Raw genomic sequence first — 18794 nt, 5'->3', positions numbered from 1 at the left:
TGTACCTGGTTCCTATGAAGGTCAGAAGAAGGTATCAGATCCCCTGGAACAGCAGTTACAGGTGGCTGTGAGCCACGGTTTGGATGCTGGGAATTGAACCCGAGTCCTCTGCCAGAGCAACCAGTGCTCTTACCCACTGAGCCACCTCTCCAGCCCCAACCCTGGGGATTTTTAACAACTTTTCAAAGATCATTTGAGACAGGGTTTCACTATTCTTCCCAGGCTGGCCTCAATTCACTGTGTAGTTCAAGTCTTATAATTCTCCTGTGTCTGCCTCCCGAGTACAAAGATTATAGGCATTTACCATCATGCCTGGCTTCTGGGGTTTTCAGTTCCTAATGACAGACGGGTTGGGGAGAGAGATCAAGACCCCAGAAGGAAGGAAAAGGCAAGAGGATGTGACCATCCTGAGGACCACCAACTTGTCCTCATTGTGCCGAGACAGCTGAGTCCCAGGTTCCTTCAAAGGGCCCTGCTGGCAGAGCTGGAAGGAGAGAGAGCACCACACACTGCTTGGCAGGACACACTATGGGGTGTCCCTTTCAGTACCTGCCTAGCTGTTCCCTGTGGGGAGAGATAAGAGGCTCAGTGGTTTTGTCCTGTGCTGCTGGGGATGTCAAGCCACAAAGCATGATAAGCAAGCTCTTTCCACTGAGCTGCCCTCCCCCAGCCTGGCTTTGTGCCCTTTAAACAAAGCTATGACAGTTATGATTGACGGTCACGAGAATGTTGTCACTGCCTTTCCCGCGTCCTCACCTCTGCCCTCCTGCAGATAGTCTATTTATTAGAGGCAGCCTGTCTGGGATCTGAATGGTCCTGGAACGAGTTCACAGAGAATTCCGCTCAGAGAAGCTGCAGGCTACACTGAGCTGGCTCAGCCATTTACTGCATGGTAAAGAATTTCAGTTTTATTACCTAGTTATTTTGCGCAAACTGGAAGGAAGGAATGAACGGCATTTGTGGTATCCATCTGATGAATGGAGGTCGGGCATCAGTGCAGAATTTTTCTCTGATTTCATCATGTCTAAAGGCGTGGTTTCACTGCCAATGGCCAGCTGCTTCCCTTTCTCCTCATTCACAGATACTCCACCAATGGGGCCTTCATTAGACTGAAAAATATGTGTAAGACAAAATGCTGAAAGAATATAGATGAATCCATGTAGATTCATTGGAAAATAGCCTTACGTAGATAGATGCCCATCAAAAGAAGGTCTGTAATATTCCTCATATGTTGATTAATATAGATTATTTCTATGTTACCCCATCCATTTCAGAATGTCGTGAAGATAGTATCTACATGTTTTAATTTGAAATCAAGTGAGGACTAAAGCTTGATGCATGTGTGAGGACTAACATTCTGCTCTCTCTTTCCAAAGAGTTGCCTTTAGTTACGGGAGCTGAACAACCGCCCTGCACGGTGTAGAAAACAATGTTGGTCTGAGTTGGGAGTTCCTGACTGTGTGTGTAACCTTGGTCAGGCTTCTGATGCCCCTCACGCTTCAGTATCTATGTGTGAGAAAGGGGGTGGAGGAACAGAAAGGAAGAAAAAAGTCTTTACTTACGCAATGAGAAAATATATTGTAAAGATAAAACACGTCTAACGTTCCCATGTTGGCAGAGTTCTGAGCACGCTGTGCCGAGTCTGAACCTACCATGGAGACGTGGGCAGGATGCATGCCAGGCCTCCGATAATGGGGAGTTTTCGCGCTGACTGTGCTTCCTGTTGCCTGAATAGACATGGGGAAATTACAGAAAAGTGGCTGAGAGCCCAGGATGGACAATTAAAGGGAAGGCCCAGCACAGCCACTGGACTGGGAGCCTCTTATGTTGTTTTATGACAGTAGAAGGTCCCTTGGGCAGCTGCTGCTGCACACGCCCGTAGCAAGAGAAGACGGTGAGACATGACTAGAAGTCACCGGAACCTGGTGGGCTGGCCAGCTAGAATCGCAGTCAGGCTGTTGACTAAGGCAGCAGGCTGTCAAGCTGATGTCAAGGAGGAGGTGACTTTCCAGTGTATGTGGGAGGCTCAGTGAAGACAGCAGGTGTGGGTAGGTGGGAAGCGATAGAAGGCTGAAGAATTATTAACCAGACAACTCCTTTGTGTGGGTGAAGGTTCATAAAAGCTCTCTTTCTCTCGAGGCTGAATGTGTTCCAGGTAGATCTGAGAGGGCTGGGTTCTACCTCCTGGAACAGAGTTACTTGAAAGAGAATGTGGTCTTATTCTTGGATCCGAGTCTGAGTTTCAGCTCGGCTGCACTCGAATGCTCCAGGGCACACCAAATGCTGTGTATTCATTAAAGGTTCCTATTCGTCTCTTCCAGCTTCTGCGTCCTGCTCCTGGTACCTAATCTCTGCTCCTGCCTTCACTTTCCTCCTAATGTGAGCAAAACCTTCACTGTCTCTCAGGTTCTCCTTTCTGTCCCCTGGGCTGCATTCGTCCTTGGTGTGTTCTTTCTGTGTGTGTGTGTGTGTGTGTGTGTGTGTGTGTGTGTGTAAGCATGCTCTGTATCCTTTACTGTTGTTCTCCCAAATCTATTTCAACTGTTGAATATACAGGATTCATTCTTTGCAGCTGAGAAAGATTCTCACTCTGATAAGCACATTTACCCTATCACTTACTCAATTTGGACAGATTCTCTTTAGTAGCTCCAATGGTAGCATTATTCTCAAATTTTATTCTGCATTTTAATCTAGGTCCTGCTAACTGAGCAAGAAAATACCCAGTCCTTGTAAAGAACACCTTATTAAAATGAGGCAACAATATCTCCCTCTAAATCTAATCCTATTAGAATGTCTATAAAAGAGCCCAACTGTGGTGGCGCACGCCTTTAATCCCAGCACTTGGGAGGCAGAGGCAGGCAGATCTCTGTGAGTTCAAGGCCAGCCTGGTTTACAACAGCTAGTTAGTTCCAGGTCAGCTAGAGCTGTTACACAGAGGAATCCTGTCTGAAAGAAAAGAAAGAAAGAAAGAAAGAAAGAAAGAAAGAAAGAAAGAAAGAAAGAAAGAAAGAAAGAAAGAGAAAATCTGTTCTTCAAATAATACCTTAGTGGCTGCCAACAGCACCCACCGCAGTAACTTGGGTCACCTTTAGTAACTTTCTATGACTGGTAGACTAAGTTAACCTGCAGCCTTTGGTTGGTTAACGTTTTTTCTCTTTAGGACTCTGCCCTTCCAGATAAAGGGATCGCTCTTAACTTGTCACTTCCACTCCATTTTGCACTTGTTCTTTTTGGAGGGAGGCAGCTTCAAGACAGGGTTTCTCTGTGTACTTTGGAGCCTGTTTTGGAACTAGCTCTGTAGACCAGGCTGGCTTTGAACTCAGAGATCCGCCTGCCTCTGCCTCCCAAGTGCTGGGATTAAAGGCGTGCGCCACCACCGCCTGGCTACCTCTTTTATTCTTAAATCCTTTGGTTTTGCCAGTCATTTTATTAAGCTTAGTTTTATAGATCTTCACTTTCATTTTATATTTGTTTCTGCTTCCATTTTCTACCAAGCCTACTTGGAAAACAATCCCCACTTTTTTATTTTGTTCCTGTAGCAAATATGCAATTGGCATGATATTTTTTGTTTGTTTGTTTTTGTGGGTCTATCTTCAGAGTTATTAAGTCTTTTCTGCCTATAACCTGGTCCTTTGGGGCTTAACTAAATTCTGGTTCTGGGCCTAGGGATTAATTTGCACTATTTACCATCTTATGTTTTCTGCTGAGAAGCCAAGTTCATCTAAGTCCCACAGGGGACACCTAGGAACCTGGCCACCTAAATTGCATTGCATTCTTCCTCTATTGCCTGAGATGTTTGTCAGGTCAGGGACAGCAAGCTCTGCCACCTTCAGTGGCCAGGTTAGACTGTTTATCATGTAAATGCTCATAATCTGTTTTAGAATTCTGGCTTTTATCAAGGCTACAATAGCAGACTGGGGGAGGGGTTTAGGGTCTCAGGAAGTGTAGGCTTGCTCAGACTTGACAGTAGCCAAGGATGGCCTTGAATTTACAATCCTTCTGCTCCCACCTCTCAAGTGCTGGGATTACAGACATGTACAGCCATGCCCAGTTTGATTCTGTGTTGAGCTATGAGCCCAGATCTGCCAGCCCCCAGCTCTCCTATTTTTAGAAACTGAATTATTGTGTTGAGCTGCATGGCAGCTCTTAATCCACAGTTTGTAAGCAGCTCACAGACTTGTCATTAACTATATAGCATTGCCCAGGGCATTGCTTTAGTCTCTGCTAGTTTTCGGGCGTGTTATAGGCAGTTTAGTAGGCTATGCTTCCTTCTGGAATCCAAGTGCTGTGGTTTGTTTCTCTTACAAATTATTGCATTTGTATGTCACTTTAGGCTTGTTTCAAAATATGCCTAACTTGAGGCTGGCAAGATGGCTTAGCAGGTAAAAAATGCTTAATGCCAACCCTAAGGACCTGAGCTCAATCCCCAAAACCCTATGGCAGGAGAGATCAAACTCCCCAGAGTTGTACATATACATTGATAAAAATAGAGTAATAGTAAGTGTAAAAAAGTTTTTTAAATATGCCACATTTAGATGTAATGCCTTATACATATAATCTTGGCACTTGGGAAGTAGAGGTAGGAAGATAAAAGTCATACCTGGAAATATGAGTTTGAGAACCACTGGGTAATATATAAATCTGTCTAAAAAAAAAAACTAGAATAAAACCTGTAGAGAGTAATAAAAGATGTTCCAAAGAAATTGAAATGCCTTTACCCGATTCCCTAAGCTTAATGCTTTTGTTTTGCTTGAACACCCGACACCCCACACCCCGAACTGCTGTAATCGACTCCTTTTACTTGCCACATGGATTGAACTTCTTTCTTCTGTGTTGTGATTTTACTTTCTCTTACTCCCTGCCCTTCTAACTACAGCTCTCCATCCTTAATGTTCCCTATAGGAGTGTGTGTGTGCGCGCGCGTGTGTCTGTGTGTGTTAACTTGTCTACCCCTTGCTCTGCATCACAGTCCAAACCCACCTGACCTCGAAGGCTTCTATACTCAGAGCAGCCTCACAATTTGGTACAGAATTATTCAAGAGAGCCTCCCAGTTCTAACAAGTCAGCTGTAAAGCTGAGCAGGTGTAGTGCCTATGAAAATGACCCTGAGATAAACTAAACCCCCTCTGCCCATCTCAGCATCTGCCCGGTCATCACTGTGGACACTGACATTGTCCGTTTCCTTCTCTAGAAGTTTCAGGCACCTGCAAGAGAGACCTGTGTGGAGTGTCAGAAGACCGTGTACCCCATGGAGCGTCTCCTGGCCAACCAGCAGGTGTTTCACATCAGCTGTTTCCGCTGCTCCTATTGCAACAACAAACTTAGGTAAGTCAGTCCCGAACAGGCTTCTCTGCATAGTGAGAGCTCGCGGGGACTCTGGCTTGTAGCACACACTGTTGGTCCTGAGGCTCCCAGGAGAGGGACAGCTCCATCACACAGAATGATGATGATGTTGGGGACTCCTTGATGCATTGATGTGTGAGAACTGAAGCCTAAAATACTATGAACTGCTAATAAAACCCCTCACCCATGACTAGATTTAGTAGTGTTTTCCTGTGGTGCCTTTGAACCATAACCTTAAATCCTAAGGCATGTCATGGGCTTGGAATCCCAGCTACCGTGGGACGTTGAGGCAGGAAGGCCTCAAGCTTATGGCCTACCTGGACAACTTAGTGAAATCATGTCTCAAAGAGTGAAAAAGAAGGCCGAGGGTATAGCCCAGTGGTAAGCTCCTGAGTCCAATCCTCACAGTGGAGAAAGGTAGGGGAAGGGCCCTAAAGCAAAACTGTCAATATGGGGAAATATTTCATATTACTTTTTTTGTTTTTTGGTTTTTCAAAACACAGTTTCTCTGTAACTCATGCAATCCACCTGCCTCTGCCTCCTGAGTGCTGGGATTAAAGGCAAGCACCACCACCGCCCAGCACATTACTTAATTTTAAATTGCATAGTTTCAGAAAGGAAATATCCAAAATGTTGTTTCTCCATCTTTCCTTCCCAAACAAGTATCCTAGAACACTTTTGAAAGATGTTCTGGCATCTACAAGGGTTCTTACGTTTGTTTTAAGATTTATTTATTGTGTATATAGTGTTCTGCCTGCATGTACACCTACAGGCCAGAAGAGGCATTAGGTCTCATTTTAGATGGTTGTGAGCCACCATATGATTGCTGGGAATAGAATTCAAGTCCTCTGGAAGAGGAGCCAGTGCTCTTAACCTCTGAGCCGTCTCTCCAGCCCCACCTATGGGGTTTTGTAGCTCACCACAGCTAGAGCCAGAGTGGTAGCTCTATCTAGATAATGCTCCTTACACTGCATCAAGATCTGCCTCTGAGGGCTGGAGAGATGGCTCAGTGGTTAAGAGCATTGCCTGCTCTTCCAAAGGTCCTGAGTTCAATTCCCAGCAACCATATGGTGGCTCACAACCATCTGTAATGAGGTCTGGTGCCCTCTTCTGACCATACACACAGACAGAATATTGTATACATAATAAATAAATAAATAAATAAATAAATAAATAAATAAATAAATATTAAAAAAAAAAAAAAGATCTGCCTCTGGGATCTCCACTCTAGTTCTTTCTCTGCCCATTGAATTAATTTTTAAAATTTATTTATTTGTTTATTGGTTTTTCAAGACAGGGTTTCTCTGTATAGGCTTGGCTGTCCTGAAGCTCACTCTGTACACCAGGCTTGCCTCAAACTCAGAGATCCACCTGCCTCTGCCTCCTGAGTGCTGGCTTAAAGGTCTACTCTACCACTGACCATCTTTGGATTAATTTTTTTTCAACAAAACATGTATCTCTTTTGGGGGAATGCTGTCATTGCTATCACCCTTTAATTTTTTTATATACATATGAGTGTTTTACCTGCAGGTATGTCTGCACCACATGAATGCCTACTGTCTGCATAGGCCAGACAGGGCATCAGATCCCCTGGAACTAGAGTTACAGATGGTTGCAACCTGTCATGTGGGTGCTGGGTCCTCTGGAAGAGCAGCCAGTGCTTAACCTCTTCAGCCATCACTCCAACCCCTGTTATGATCCTTTAAAAGCCATTACAGTGGGCTGAGCATGGTGGTGCACCCTAGTTCCAGCACTCGAGAACAGAGGCAGGTGGAGCTCTGTGGCTTCAAGTCTAGCCTGGTCTACATAGAGAGATTCTAGCTCTTTTGGTTTTCAAGGTTTCTCTGTAGTTTTGAAGCCTGTTCTGGAACTTGCTCTGTGACCAGGCTGGTCTCCAACTCACAGAAATCTGCCTGTCCCTGCCTCCCAAGCCATGGGATTAAAGGCATGCTTCACTACCACCTGGCTGTGAGAGTCTATCTTAAAAAAAAAAAAGTTAAGGCTGGGCAGTGGTGGCACAGGCCTTTTATCCCAGCACTCAGGAGGCAGAGAGAGGCAGATCTCTGTGAGTTCAAGTCAAGACCAGCCTGATCTACAGAGTTCCAGAACAGACTTCAAAGCTACATAGAGAAACCCTGTCTTGAAAAACAAAACAAAAAACAAACAAACAAACAAACAAATTAAAATGGGTAAGGCATATCCATCTCCTGGCTCCTTCTCCTATAGGCCATGACTTGCTTTTATCCAGTCAGGATTAGACACTAAGTGCTAAGTTTTTCAGCACATTGTATCCATCCTTACAGAGTTGTGCTTTTAAGGTTAGCAAAATGAGAAACTAGGAAGAAAAAGATAGGAGTTACAGGTTATAAATACTGTAATGTATGGCTGATCAGAGCCAAGTGGGATTACCTAGGGAAGACTCACAGAGAAGTAATTGTTAAACATTTTGATAGAGAATGAAATCATTTGGAAATGAGGAATTGCATATTGGTAAGGAGAGAAACCAGTGAAGGTTTGACCGAGGGAGTGATAGATCATCTTGTCTTGTGTAAAGATAAAAACAGACAGTGCCCCACCTGAATCAGAAGGATTTCAAGTTCAAGGCCAGCCTGGGTCGCTCACTCAGGCCCTCCCCAGAAAAAAAAAGAAAGAAAGAAAGAAAGAAAAGAAAAAAAGAAAAAAGCTCTTAAAAGAAGATAAGGTATCCTGGGCATTGGTGGCATGCGTCTTTAATCCCAATCCCGTGGGTTGGGGGCAGAGGCAGGTGGAACTCTTGAGTTTAAGGCTAACCTGGAGGGGAGAGAGAGTAAGGTATTTACGATATGTTATTAAGTTATTATAATAGGGCATTTATGTGCTTTTAAAGATATTTTCCTGGGACCAGAGATAGAGCTCAGTTAATACAGTGTTTACCTGCTATGTACAAGACCCTATATGTTCCCAGCACCTACCCCCACAGCAGGACAGGAGACTTTCTCACCGTCTTAGGTTGAAGCCTGCTGATATAAATGAGACTCACTGACTTTATGTCTTCTCTTTTGACGACAGTCTAGGGACATATGCCTCCTTACATGGAAGAATCTACTGCAAGCCTCACTTCAACCAGCTCTTCAAGTCTAAAGGCAATTATGACGAAGGGTTTGGGCACAGACCGCATAAGGCTCTTTGGGCAAGCAAAAGTGAAAATGAAGAAACCACAGAGAGACCAGCCCAGCCTCCAAATGCAGGGGAGACCCCCCATAGCCCTGGGGTAGAAGATGCCCCCATCGCTAAGGTGGGCGTCCTAGCTGCAAGTATGGAAGCCAAGGCTTCCTTTCAGAGGGAGAAGGAAGATAAGCCAGCTGAGACCAAGAAACTGAAGATCGCCTGGCCACCCCCAGCTGAGCTTGGCAGTTCAGGAAGTACCATGGAGGAAGGGTTCAAAGTCTCTAAGCCCAAGTGGCCTCCTGAGGAGGAAACTGGCAAGGCGGAGGCTCCAGAGGACGTAGACCTGGACCTGAAGAAGCTGAGGCGCTCTTCCTCGCTGAAGGAGCGGAGCCGGCCATTCACTGTAGCTGCCTCATTCCGAACCTCTTCAGTCAAGAGCCCCAAGACGTCTCCTCTCGGGAAAAGCTGGAGCATGTCGGAGCAGAATGAGGAGTTTGGAGGAGGGTTAGTAACGGAAAGGAAACGCATGGAAAGTGCCGAAGGCCCTGGGCAGAATGGAAATGTGGACAAGGCACGCCGCCAGAGCAGGGATTCTGCCAGGGAGGAAGCGGTGAGGAGTAAGGACATTCATGGTGTTGAGCTGGAGAGTGAGAATTTCATAGAGAACGGAGCAAACATAGATGATGACAGCAATGACCTCACGCAGCAATCACCACTAGAACCCAAGTCTCCGAGTTGGTCCCGCTTTGTGGACACCACTCCTACTAAAGAATTCACTACCCAGAATCAAAAATCTCAAGATGTTGGGTTCTGGGAGGGGGAAGTGGTCAGAGAGCTGTCTGTGGAGGAACAGATAAAGAGAAATCGGTACTACGACGAGGATGAGGATGAAGAATAACAGAATGCCGTGGTGCTGGCCTAAAACTCCCACAATGCTAGTCTCATTTCCCTTTATCAAGTGGTGCGCAGAGACAGGCAGCTTGGCGCCAACTGTCATCTATGTGGGAGCCACTTGTGAAAGAAATTCCTGCTACCAAAACAGAAAACAAGCAAAGAGAATCCATTCTAAGTGCATTATTGAAACTCCATTTTAAGCCTGGTATGGTGGTAGACACCTTTAATCACAGCACTCAGAAGGCAAGGCAGCAGATCTCTGAGTTCGAAGCCAGCCTGATCTACAAAGAAGTTCTAGAACAACCAGAGCTGCACAGAGAAAACCCATCTCAAAAACTCAAAAAGGAAGAAAAGGAGGAACAAGAGAGAAAGAAAAGAAAGAAACTCCATTTTTAGCAGCGAAGAATGCATAAGGGCTAAGCGGGGATTCTCTGGGTAATGCAGCCAGCGCCCACTGCATTCCCAAAAGTCAATATTAAAATGTCTAGACAGGGACACATTTTTACACTACAAATAAAACCATTGTGGAATTGGAAACAAACAGAACAGATTTAGGTGCCTACATATCATGACCAGAAGCACTTTAGTATAAAGGGCAAGTGTAGATATTTTTACCAATTTCCTTTTTTAGTACTCAATGTTAAATCAAGTATTTAGTCTTTCAAAATTTTTTTATGCATTTCCTCCCTCTGGTAGATATGGGAAACTATCGCTTTGCATCCTGCTCTCTGCATTTTTGATTACTGAGGTATTATACAGCTACCTGTGGCCCAGTGAGATGGCTCACTGACTAAAGGTGCTTGCTACACAAACCTGGCCACCTGAGTTCCATCCACAGCACCCACGTAAAGGTGAGCGAGCAGGCGCCACAAAGTTGACAAATGTGCCCTGTGGCACACACGCCCATCAAAAATAATAAACAATCAAAAAAGATAAGCCACCCTTCCGAAATGACTTGGAAACAAAGACCAGCCCATATGCTTTAGTGCTTGGAGAGACCCAGCTGTACCCAGACTGTAGCATTTGCCAGTGTGTTTTGTCTGATCTCTAGGTGATTGCCTCCTCTTTTTGGTGGCTTCTTACACTTTACTGAAAGCTGAAATGTTTTTGTTTTGTTTTGTTTTTTGTTTTTTTGTTTTTGTTTTTTCGAGACAGGGTTTCTCTGTGGTTTTGGAGCCTGTCCTGGAACTAGCTCTTGTAGACCAGGCTGGTCTCGAACTCACAGAGATCCGCCTGCCTCTGCCTGGGATGAAAGGTGTGCGCCACCACTGCCCGGCCAGCTGAAATGTTTTTATAATACCTTTGGATTAGTGTACACCATGCTCCCTGTAGAACACAATGAAGACGACTCCAGGAGAGATAACAGGAGGGACAGCCTGAGCTCAGACCTCCTAATGCCTATCAGCTCCGAGGCATTGATTTTTATGGCAGATAATATTTCCAGGATTAGATTAAATCAGTTTTAGGTCCTTCTTCTTGGATGGTGGCCTAGCTTGAGTCTCTGGTGTGCTAGAAGACAGGGCTGAAAGCCACCGACAGGAGGAAGTTCATTTCCTCATGCAGGTCGTAGTCTCTGGTCCTCAGAGGAAGCCGGGCAGGAATCTGGAGGCAGGAACGCTGCTCACTGGTTCAGTTTCCACGTCTTACTCAGCTTGCTTTTGTGTACAACCAGGGCCTCCTGCCCGGGGGTGACTCTGCTCACAACAACAGAACCCACAGACTGAGATTCCCAGACCATTCATTCTGTTTCTCAAGTTGGCAAAACCCAGCCCAGGTAGTTTTCTCTGGCTTTAGAACATTCTGAGTGAGTACAGGGTACATTTGTTAAATGTGGCTGATAGCACGAATCATGTATGGGGGGTGTTTTTAAGGTAGATGTCTTTGGGCATTTGTGGAGATGTTAAATAATGCTTCCTTATAGTCTTTAGCCTAAAACTTTTTTATTCAATAAAGCTTTAAATTTACATTTCAACTTTCCACTGTTCGTTCGTTTCCATTGTTAGGGTCTCGGGTCTCCTGACCTTCTCTAACGTCAGCAGTTTGAGGGGGAATGTGCTGAAAATCCATTTCACCACTAGATGGTGACATTGAGCTGAATTGTGAATTTTCATCCACCCTGAAGGAAGACAAAATTTTTCTGGAAAATTGCAAGTAATTTGGCAAGAGAATTAGTATGTACTTTCAAAATGAGCTGTTTGTTTTGCCAATTCCAATTCCAGTGGTGGTTTTTACTGTTTTATTGTATTCAACATTTAGTAATTCACCTTACAATTGTGCCTAACATGCAAAATATAATTTCCAACCATCTCTGCTGAAAATGCCTGTTTTTCAGTCTGTGTGTGAGATGTTTAGTTGTCTATTTCTTCTGCAGAGTTGACTGTTCAAGCGTTTGCTTCTGTTGTTAATTTGTTGTTTTAATACTACCCTGGAAAACCAGGTATGGTGGCCCATGCCTATAATCCCAGGACTCAGGAGGCTGAGACAGGAGGATTACTGTGAGTTGGAGGCCAGCCAAAGCCACAAATAAGACCCTGTCTCAACAAAACAAAGCAAAAAGAGACTGGAGAGATGGCACAGCATTTTAGAGTGCTTGCTGTTCTTCAAAGGACCCAGGTTTAGCTCCCAGCACCCACATGGTGGCTCACAACCATCCTAATTCCAGTTCTAGAGGGTCTGACACCCTCCACTGACATCCACAGATATCTATCCAACCAAAATATACACTTAAATGAAGATTATAAGCAAGCTGGAGTGGTGACTTGTTCTATCATCCCAGCATGCAAGATGCAGAGGCAGTTTTCTATGATTGGATTTTTTGGGGATGTAGGTATACTTTGGGGACAGTTTGTTATATCATCCAGCATCTTCTCTAGTCTTTTTTGGTTTTCTCGAGACAGGGTTTCTCTGTGGTTTTGGAGCCTGTCCTGGAACTAGCTCTTGTAGACCAGGCTGGTCTCGAACTCACAGAGATCCGCCTGCCTCTGCCTCCCGAGTGCTGGGATTAAAGGCATGCGCCACTCTTCTCTAGTTTTATGAATATATGGCAAAGTACCCCTGCTCTTGCCTTCATCCCTTGCTGAAATCTACTATGCTCAGTGAAGATTCGGTGCACCAACTTCACTGACACAGGAAATACCCGGGCCTGGCCTGCGCTTCACTGCCCCTACTGTGTACCTTCCCCTTTGATCTCTCCACCTTGCACAGACTAAACACGCTGGATTTTGTACAAAGCAATTTGAGTGCCGTGGACAGCCACTGGATGTCACCATGTGGCCGGGCTTCCTGGACTGAGGTTACTGTCTCTGTGCCTTTCAGTGGATGAGACAGACATCATTACTATGAAGGTATAAAGAATGAAACAAAGTCACTGGGTTTGATATACTAATGTCTCTGTCATGAGAATGGCCCAGTAACACAAACATCTTTAGAAAACAGTACAGTCCTAGAGTCAAACAAAAGAGGGTACCTCTTTTGTTTCCTGTGGGGAAGGCAGGAAAACGGGTCATCTTTGGACTACATAGGGTTCAGGAGACCGTTCCTGTCTGCTGTAGATCAGCCGGCAGCTGGCTGTTTGGACAACACCAGGCTGTGTGAAACTGCTTTACGTGAGATCTCTGTCAGAAATGGCGGCTAGCTGGAGACCTGTTCAGGGTAGAAGTCAGCAAGGCGAAAGGGCGTCTCCCTCAGGGTTGGCAGTTCCCAGTTCCAGAGGTTCATAAGCTGGGTTACTGAGACTCTCTGGGGTGTCAGCTAGAGGCCAACGCCCAGGATTTAGACTGGCAACTCTGAGGCTCTCCGTCAGCCAGGATTTACATTTCCTAAGTCTCACCTGCTGCCTTTGGCTCCTCACAGCCTCTCTACTGCAGTCTCAGCTTCTCTGTCATCTCTCATTCTCTAGATACTTCTGCCTCTGCTGGGGCTTCTCACAGTCTACCCTAGATCAGGACTCCTACATTCCACTCGTGAGCCCTTTCCTCCCAATAAGCTTTGTGTGACTAAGGTATATAGATGTATAAAGTAGGTATACAAACAAAATGTTTAATGATAATAAATCACATATATAAAATGGTGGGAGAAGGAGTTGAGACAAGATTCATCCTGCCTGTCCTAGAACTCACTTTAGACCAGATTGACCTAGAACCCACAGAGATCCACCTGTCTCTGCCTGTGTTGGGATTGAAGGCAGGCACCACCACGCCCAACTGAATTATTTTTATGTGTAGGAGTTCTTTGCCTGTATGTGTATCTGTGCATCACATAGGTGACTGGTGCCATGGAGGCCAGAAGAGAAAACTGATCCCTTGCAACTGGAATTACAGATGGTTATGATCTTTTATATGGGTGCTGGGAATTAAACTTGGGTCCTCTGGAAGAACAGCCAGTGCTGCCCTGAGCCATCTCTCCAGCACAAGTATTTAGTTAGTTAGTTAGTTAGTTAGTAGTTAGTTTTTTGAGACAGGGTTTCACTGTAGCTTTGGAGCCTGTCCGGGAACTAGCTCTAGTAGACCAGGCTGGCCTCAAATTCACAGAGATCCGCCTCTGCCCCCCCAAGTGCTGGGATTAAAGGTGTGCACCACCACCGCCCGACAAGCAAGCCTGGGTCTTTAGCAACAACATGTTTTTAACTGCTAAATCGTTTCTCCAGCCCCTGCATATTAAATCTTAATCTTTGGTATTTGTGGTAGTTTGAATGTAATTGGCTTTCATAAACCTATAGGGAGTAGCACACTATTAAGAAGTGTGGCCTTGTTGGAGTAGGTGTGGCCTTGTTGAAGGAAGTGTGTCACAGTTGTGAGGGAAGTCTCCTTTGCTCAAGGTTTGCTCAGTGTGATGCTCAGTTCACTTCCTGTTGCCTTCTGATCAAGATGTAGCCAGCCCATGTCTACCTGCACACTTCGATGCTCCCCACCACCTCAATTAAATGTTTTCCTTTATAAGAGTTACCATGGTGTCTCTTCACAGCAATAGAAACCCAACTAAAGCATCTTCAACACTTTTTTTTTGAGACGGGGTCTCACAGTGTGAGCCTGGCTGATTACCTCTATTTCCTGAGTGCTAGAAATGTAATAGTTATATTTTAATAATTTAATAGTTAGCATTTATAATTTTCAGTACATGCACCCCACTTCACATATTTAGCACAAATGGCAGAATTAAGAGGCTGGAAAATCAATGATCACCCTTAGCTCTGGTGATTCTCTGCAATTGTTTTTCTTTGTTTGAGACAGGGTCTCCTTATATAAGTTTCCTGTCCTGGAACTCAAGTGTGAAGACCAGGCTAGGCTCCAACTCCTGTCGATCTGAGTACTGAGATTAAGTGTGTCCCACTACACCCGGCAGTCTCTGGGACTTTTGTGTGAATGCTGTGTGTGTATCTGTGTAGCTGATGGGGTTTGAACTCAGGTCCTCTTAGCATAAACCCTCTTACCCACTGAAGCATCTCACCAAACCCTTCCCTGACCTCGTCACTAGCCTTTCTGCTGCCACTGCCAGAAACCTTGAGTTTTGTCTGACTTTTGTGTTTGTGTGCTGATCAGGACAATGACCATTCGTAAGAAGTCTTTATTTGGGCTGGGCGGTGGTGGTGCACACCTTTAATCCCAACAATCGGGAGGCAGAGGTGGGCGGATCTCTGTGAGTTTGAGGCCAGCCCGGTCTACAGAGCAAGTTCCAGGACAGACTCCAAAGCTACACAGAGAAATCCTGTCTCAAAAAATGAAAAAAAAAAGTCTTCATTTTGGCTTCATGTTGTAAACTAGAGGTTGAGTAAACTGAGTGGCCTCCCACACTAATACAAAAAAAAAAAAAACCAGCTGTATAGCTTGAAGAAGGGTTGGCACACTTTGATCCGATTATAATTCCAATTATAGCCTTGTATATGCTACCAATCGCAAACCTTAAATTCCACCAATTTCAGGCTTTTTATTGAGTCACTGAAGAGATACTTTTTCTCCTCTCCCTCCCCTGTGTTGAAAGAGAATTGCTGCAAGGTCAGTAGAGCTACGTAGAACTTAGAGGGTTGTCTTGGTGAGCAGGGAGTTCCCCAGAGCCCATACGAGCGGCTTGAAACAGTCACGACTGGAGTAAGGTCTCTCGAAGCAGTATCATACCATTTTCACCATGGTTACAATGGTACTGGAAGTAGAAGGTATCTATGCACGATTCAAAGGAGCTGGGTTGTCATGGTGACAGTTCAGCTGACCATCAATAGAAGAGTGGATTGATTAACAACTCTTGGTTAAATCAAGTCAGCTAGGCACAAGTGGAGGGCCTGCCAGCTGTCGATCAAAGGGTAAAACTGGCTGGTTCTCAAGTGTTCAGTTTATTTGAAGTAAATATTAAAGGGTTCTTAAAGTAAGGCCTATTATTAAAGCTATTTAACAATGTTTAATTCCTAGCCAAATACTCTCAGGGAAAGTTAGATTCTGCTCATTTGTCTCACTCCACCCTATATTCAATAGGAAAATGCTTTCTAATAAACTCATTAGAATTGGCATGTGCACCTTTGGGCATGCCATGCTCGAGCAAGACCATCATGAACCAATTCCTCCATTCTCAACTTCCACATTTTCTGTTTCCTGGTGCTCTGATTTGAGATCCCATGGAAGCAGAATGGTGTCTGTTCACTTCCTTTTAAAGTTGTTAGACTAATCTTGGTGTCACACAGAGAACATAGGAACAAAGAGAAAGTAACTTGGCCAGGCGGTGGTAGCGCACGCCTTTAATCCCAGTACTCAGGAGGCAGAGGCAGGCGGATCTCTGTGAGTTCAAGACCAGCCTGGTCTACAGAGCTAGTTCCAGGACAGGCTCCAAAGCCACAGAGAAACCCTGTCTCGAAAAAACCAAAAAAGAAAAAAGAAAAAAAAAAAGAGAGAAAGTAACTTGGCAAGGCAATTCCTTTCAGTAAAAAGGATACCCAAGAACCCAAACAGGACGGGTTATGGTGGCACGCATGTGTTTAAGCACTAGAGAGGCAGAGGCAGGTGGATCCTCTATTTTGAGGCCAGCCTGATCTACACAGTGAGCTCCAGGCCAGCCAGGGCTACACAGAGAAACCCTTGCCCCAGAAACAAAGCAACAAAGATCCCAAAGGAGCTAGTGAGCACACTGAGACAGGACATTTCACTTGGCTTTTATTCTAATGTATGTGGTAACTGTATCTTTTCCCATTTGATTGGGGGCTTGTCTGGCCTCACAGGCTTTCAAGATTTACTAGTTTTTTTGTTTTTTTTTTTTAATCAGCCTATAGGAAATGAGGGAAAGTGGAAAAGAGTTGTCATCCCATTAAGTTACTTAAGCTCCAAGAATGCTGCAGGGTTTTTATGTAAACAGATGTTTTACAGGTGGGGGAAAGGGTATTAAAACATTCTCATAAAGGTTTTACGAGGTGGTTTTGCATAAAAGTCTTACTAGGTAAACTGGGCTAATGACATACAACTTAAACCCCAGCACTCAGGAGCTAGAAGCAGGAAGACCTCTGAGTTTGAGGCCAACATAGTCTATAGAGTGAGTTCCAGGACTACACAGAGAAACTGTATATCAAAGAGAAAAAAAATTGTCTTAGAAGGTAAAAAAATAAAAGACCTGAATTTCTTGTTAGAAACAAGGTTTTATTGGTGTTGTGTAACTGGTGATTTCTCTCCCACCTGCCAGTTCCCAAATAACTACTCTGAGGCTTAATTTTAATAAGCCTGTTAGCTCAGGCTCATTATTAACTAGCTCTTACAACTTAAATCATCCCATTTCTATTATTCTATATTTTACCTCAAGGCTCATGACTTGTTACCTCACATCTTGCTTCTCCAGCAGCTGTTGGCATCTCCCCAACTCCACCTTCTTTCTCCCTGTAAGCCTGTTTGAATTTCCCACCTGGTTATATTCTGCCTGTCTATTGGCCAAATCAGGTTCTTTACATTTGTTTTGTTTTGTTTTTCGAGACAGGGTTTCTCTGTTGCTTTGGAGCCTGCCCTGGAGCTAGCTCTTGTAGACCAGGCTGGCCTTGAACTCACAGAGATCCACCTGCTGCTGCCTCCCGAGTGCTGGGATTAAAGCACCACCACCACCCAGCTAAAAATGTGTAGCCCAGGCTGGCCTCGAACTCGTGATCCTCCTGCCTCTGCCTCTTTCAGCAAATCCTACTGGCGTGTGCCACCACAACCGGCCCAAATCAGGTTCTTTATTAACCAATGGTAATAAAACATATTCACAGCACACAGAGAGACATCCCACATTGGTGATGGAAAGAGAAGACTAATAATTGTTTCTTCTAAAGTCTATAAAAATTACAAGGTAGCTGGGAATGGAGAGATGGTACAGTGGATACTTGTTACTCTTACAGAAGACCCAGGCTTGGTTCCCAGCACCCACATGGTGGCTCACAACTATCTGTAACTTCAATTCCAAGGGATCTGGTGCCCTCTTTTGACATCCACAGGCACCAGGCACATCTGCAGTACATATACATTTGAGCAAAACATTTATATAATTATTGCACACACATGAGTAGTTGTCATAATACTAATTCTGAGTTTAGATGGACATGGCTTCAAGCCATTCAGGTGGCAGTGATGTCACTTATGAATTTGTTAGAGCCGGGCGGTGGTGGTACACGCCTTTAATCCCAGCACTTCGGATGCAGAGGCAGATCTCTGTGAGTTCAAGGCCAGCCTGGTCTACAAGAGCTAGTTCCAGGACAGGCACCAAAGCTACAGAGAAACCCTGTTTTGAAAAACAATAACAACAAAAATTGTTAGAAATGAGAGATGCAGAGCTGAGGGTGTGGCGCAGCCGGAGAGCATATACTTCATTTGTTCAAGGCCCATGGTTGAATGCCCGACACCAAAAAAAGTAAATACAACTATGTGGGGTGGGTTCTGTTTTACAGCCTCCTTCAACCAGAGGGCCCAGAAAACTTAAAACCCACACTCCCTATGGGGCACAAGCTGAACTAAGGTTTGAAAAGCACCGAGGTGCGGTCTCATTGCAGTTGCTCTTCCATGACGCCCCCTCACCTTGATCCTTAAACTTAGCTTACTGATTGGAAAGTTACTTTGTCTGTTGTCCTCAGACCTAAAGTTGAGATTTACTTCTTGGAATTCCCATCACCACCCGTCCCTAGTTAGTTTCTGGCAATTAACCTTGTAGCTAGGTTTTAACTGATAGGGTTCAGGGTTCTCTGGCAACTGAAGGATAGTTTAGTTTTCTGAGAGTGCCTGGTCTATGGTTTGCTTCCTTGTTTGTGGAGATTCACAAGAGTTCAATGTTCACTTGGAGCATTTACGATTGAGGTGGCTTGTGGGATAAGGAAATCAGGACTCTGGAGGCTAAAGAGTTTCTAGTTTCAGCTGCTTATCTATATGACTTTGGACAAACTATTCTGCCTCTTTGGACTTCAATTTATCCCTCCATAA

General features: G+C 44.7%; 1 protein-coding gene across 2 annotated transcripts in view; it reads left to right on the top strand.

Moving 5' to 3' along the window:
- Lima1 (LIM domain and actin binding 1) overlaps window positions 1–11356 on the top strand; it is a 110536-nt gene extending 99180 nt beyond the window's left edge. Inside the window, exons 10-11 of one of the 2 annotated variants that reach the window (XM_075960645.1) lie at window positions 5192–5325; window positions 8392–11356. In XM_075960645.1, the coding sequence (XP_075816760.1) occupies window positions 5192–5325; window positions 8392–9388 (1131 nt within the window). In that variant the 3' untranslated portion in view covers window positions 9389–11356. The remainder of the gene's footprint in view (window positions 1–5191; window positions 5326–8391) is intronic. The other variant, XM_075960646.1, reaches the window with a different exon arrangement.
- The last annotated feature ends 7438 nt before the right edge of the window (window positions 11357–18794 follow it).

This window comes from Microtus pennsylvanicus, chromosome 2 (assembly GCF_037038515.1).
Source record: "Microtus pennsylvanicus isolate mMicPen1 chromosome 2, mMicPen1.hap1, whole genome shotgun sequence".
Lineage (NCBI taxonomy): Eukaryota > Metazoa > Chordata > Mammalia > Rodentia > Cricetidae > Microtus > Microtus pennsylvanicus.
Note: the sequence above shows the minus strand (reverse complement) of the source record. Positions and strands in the feature narration are given on the sequence as shown.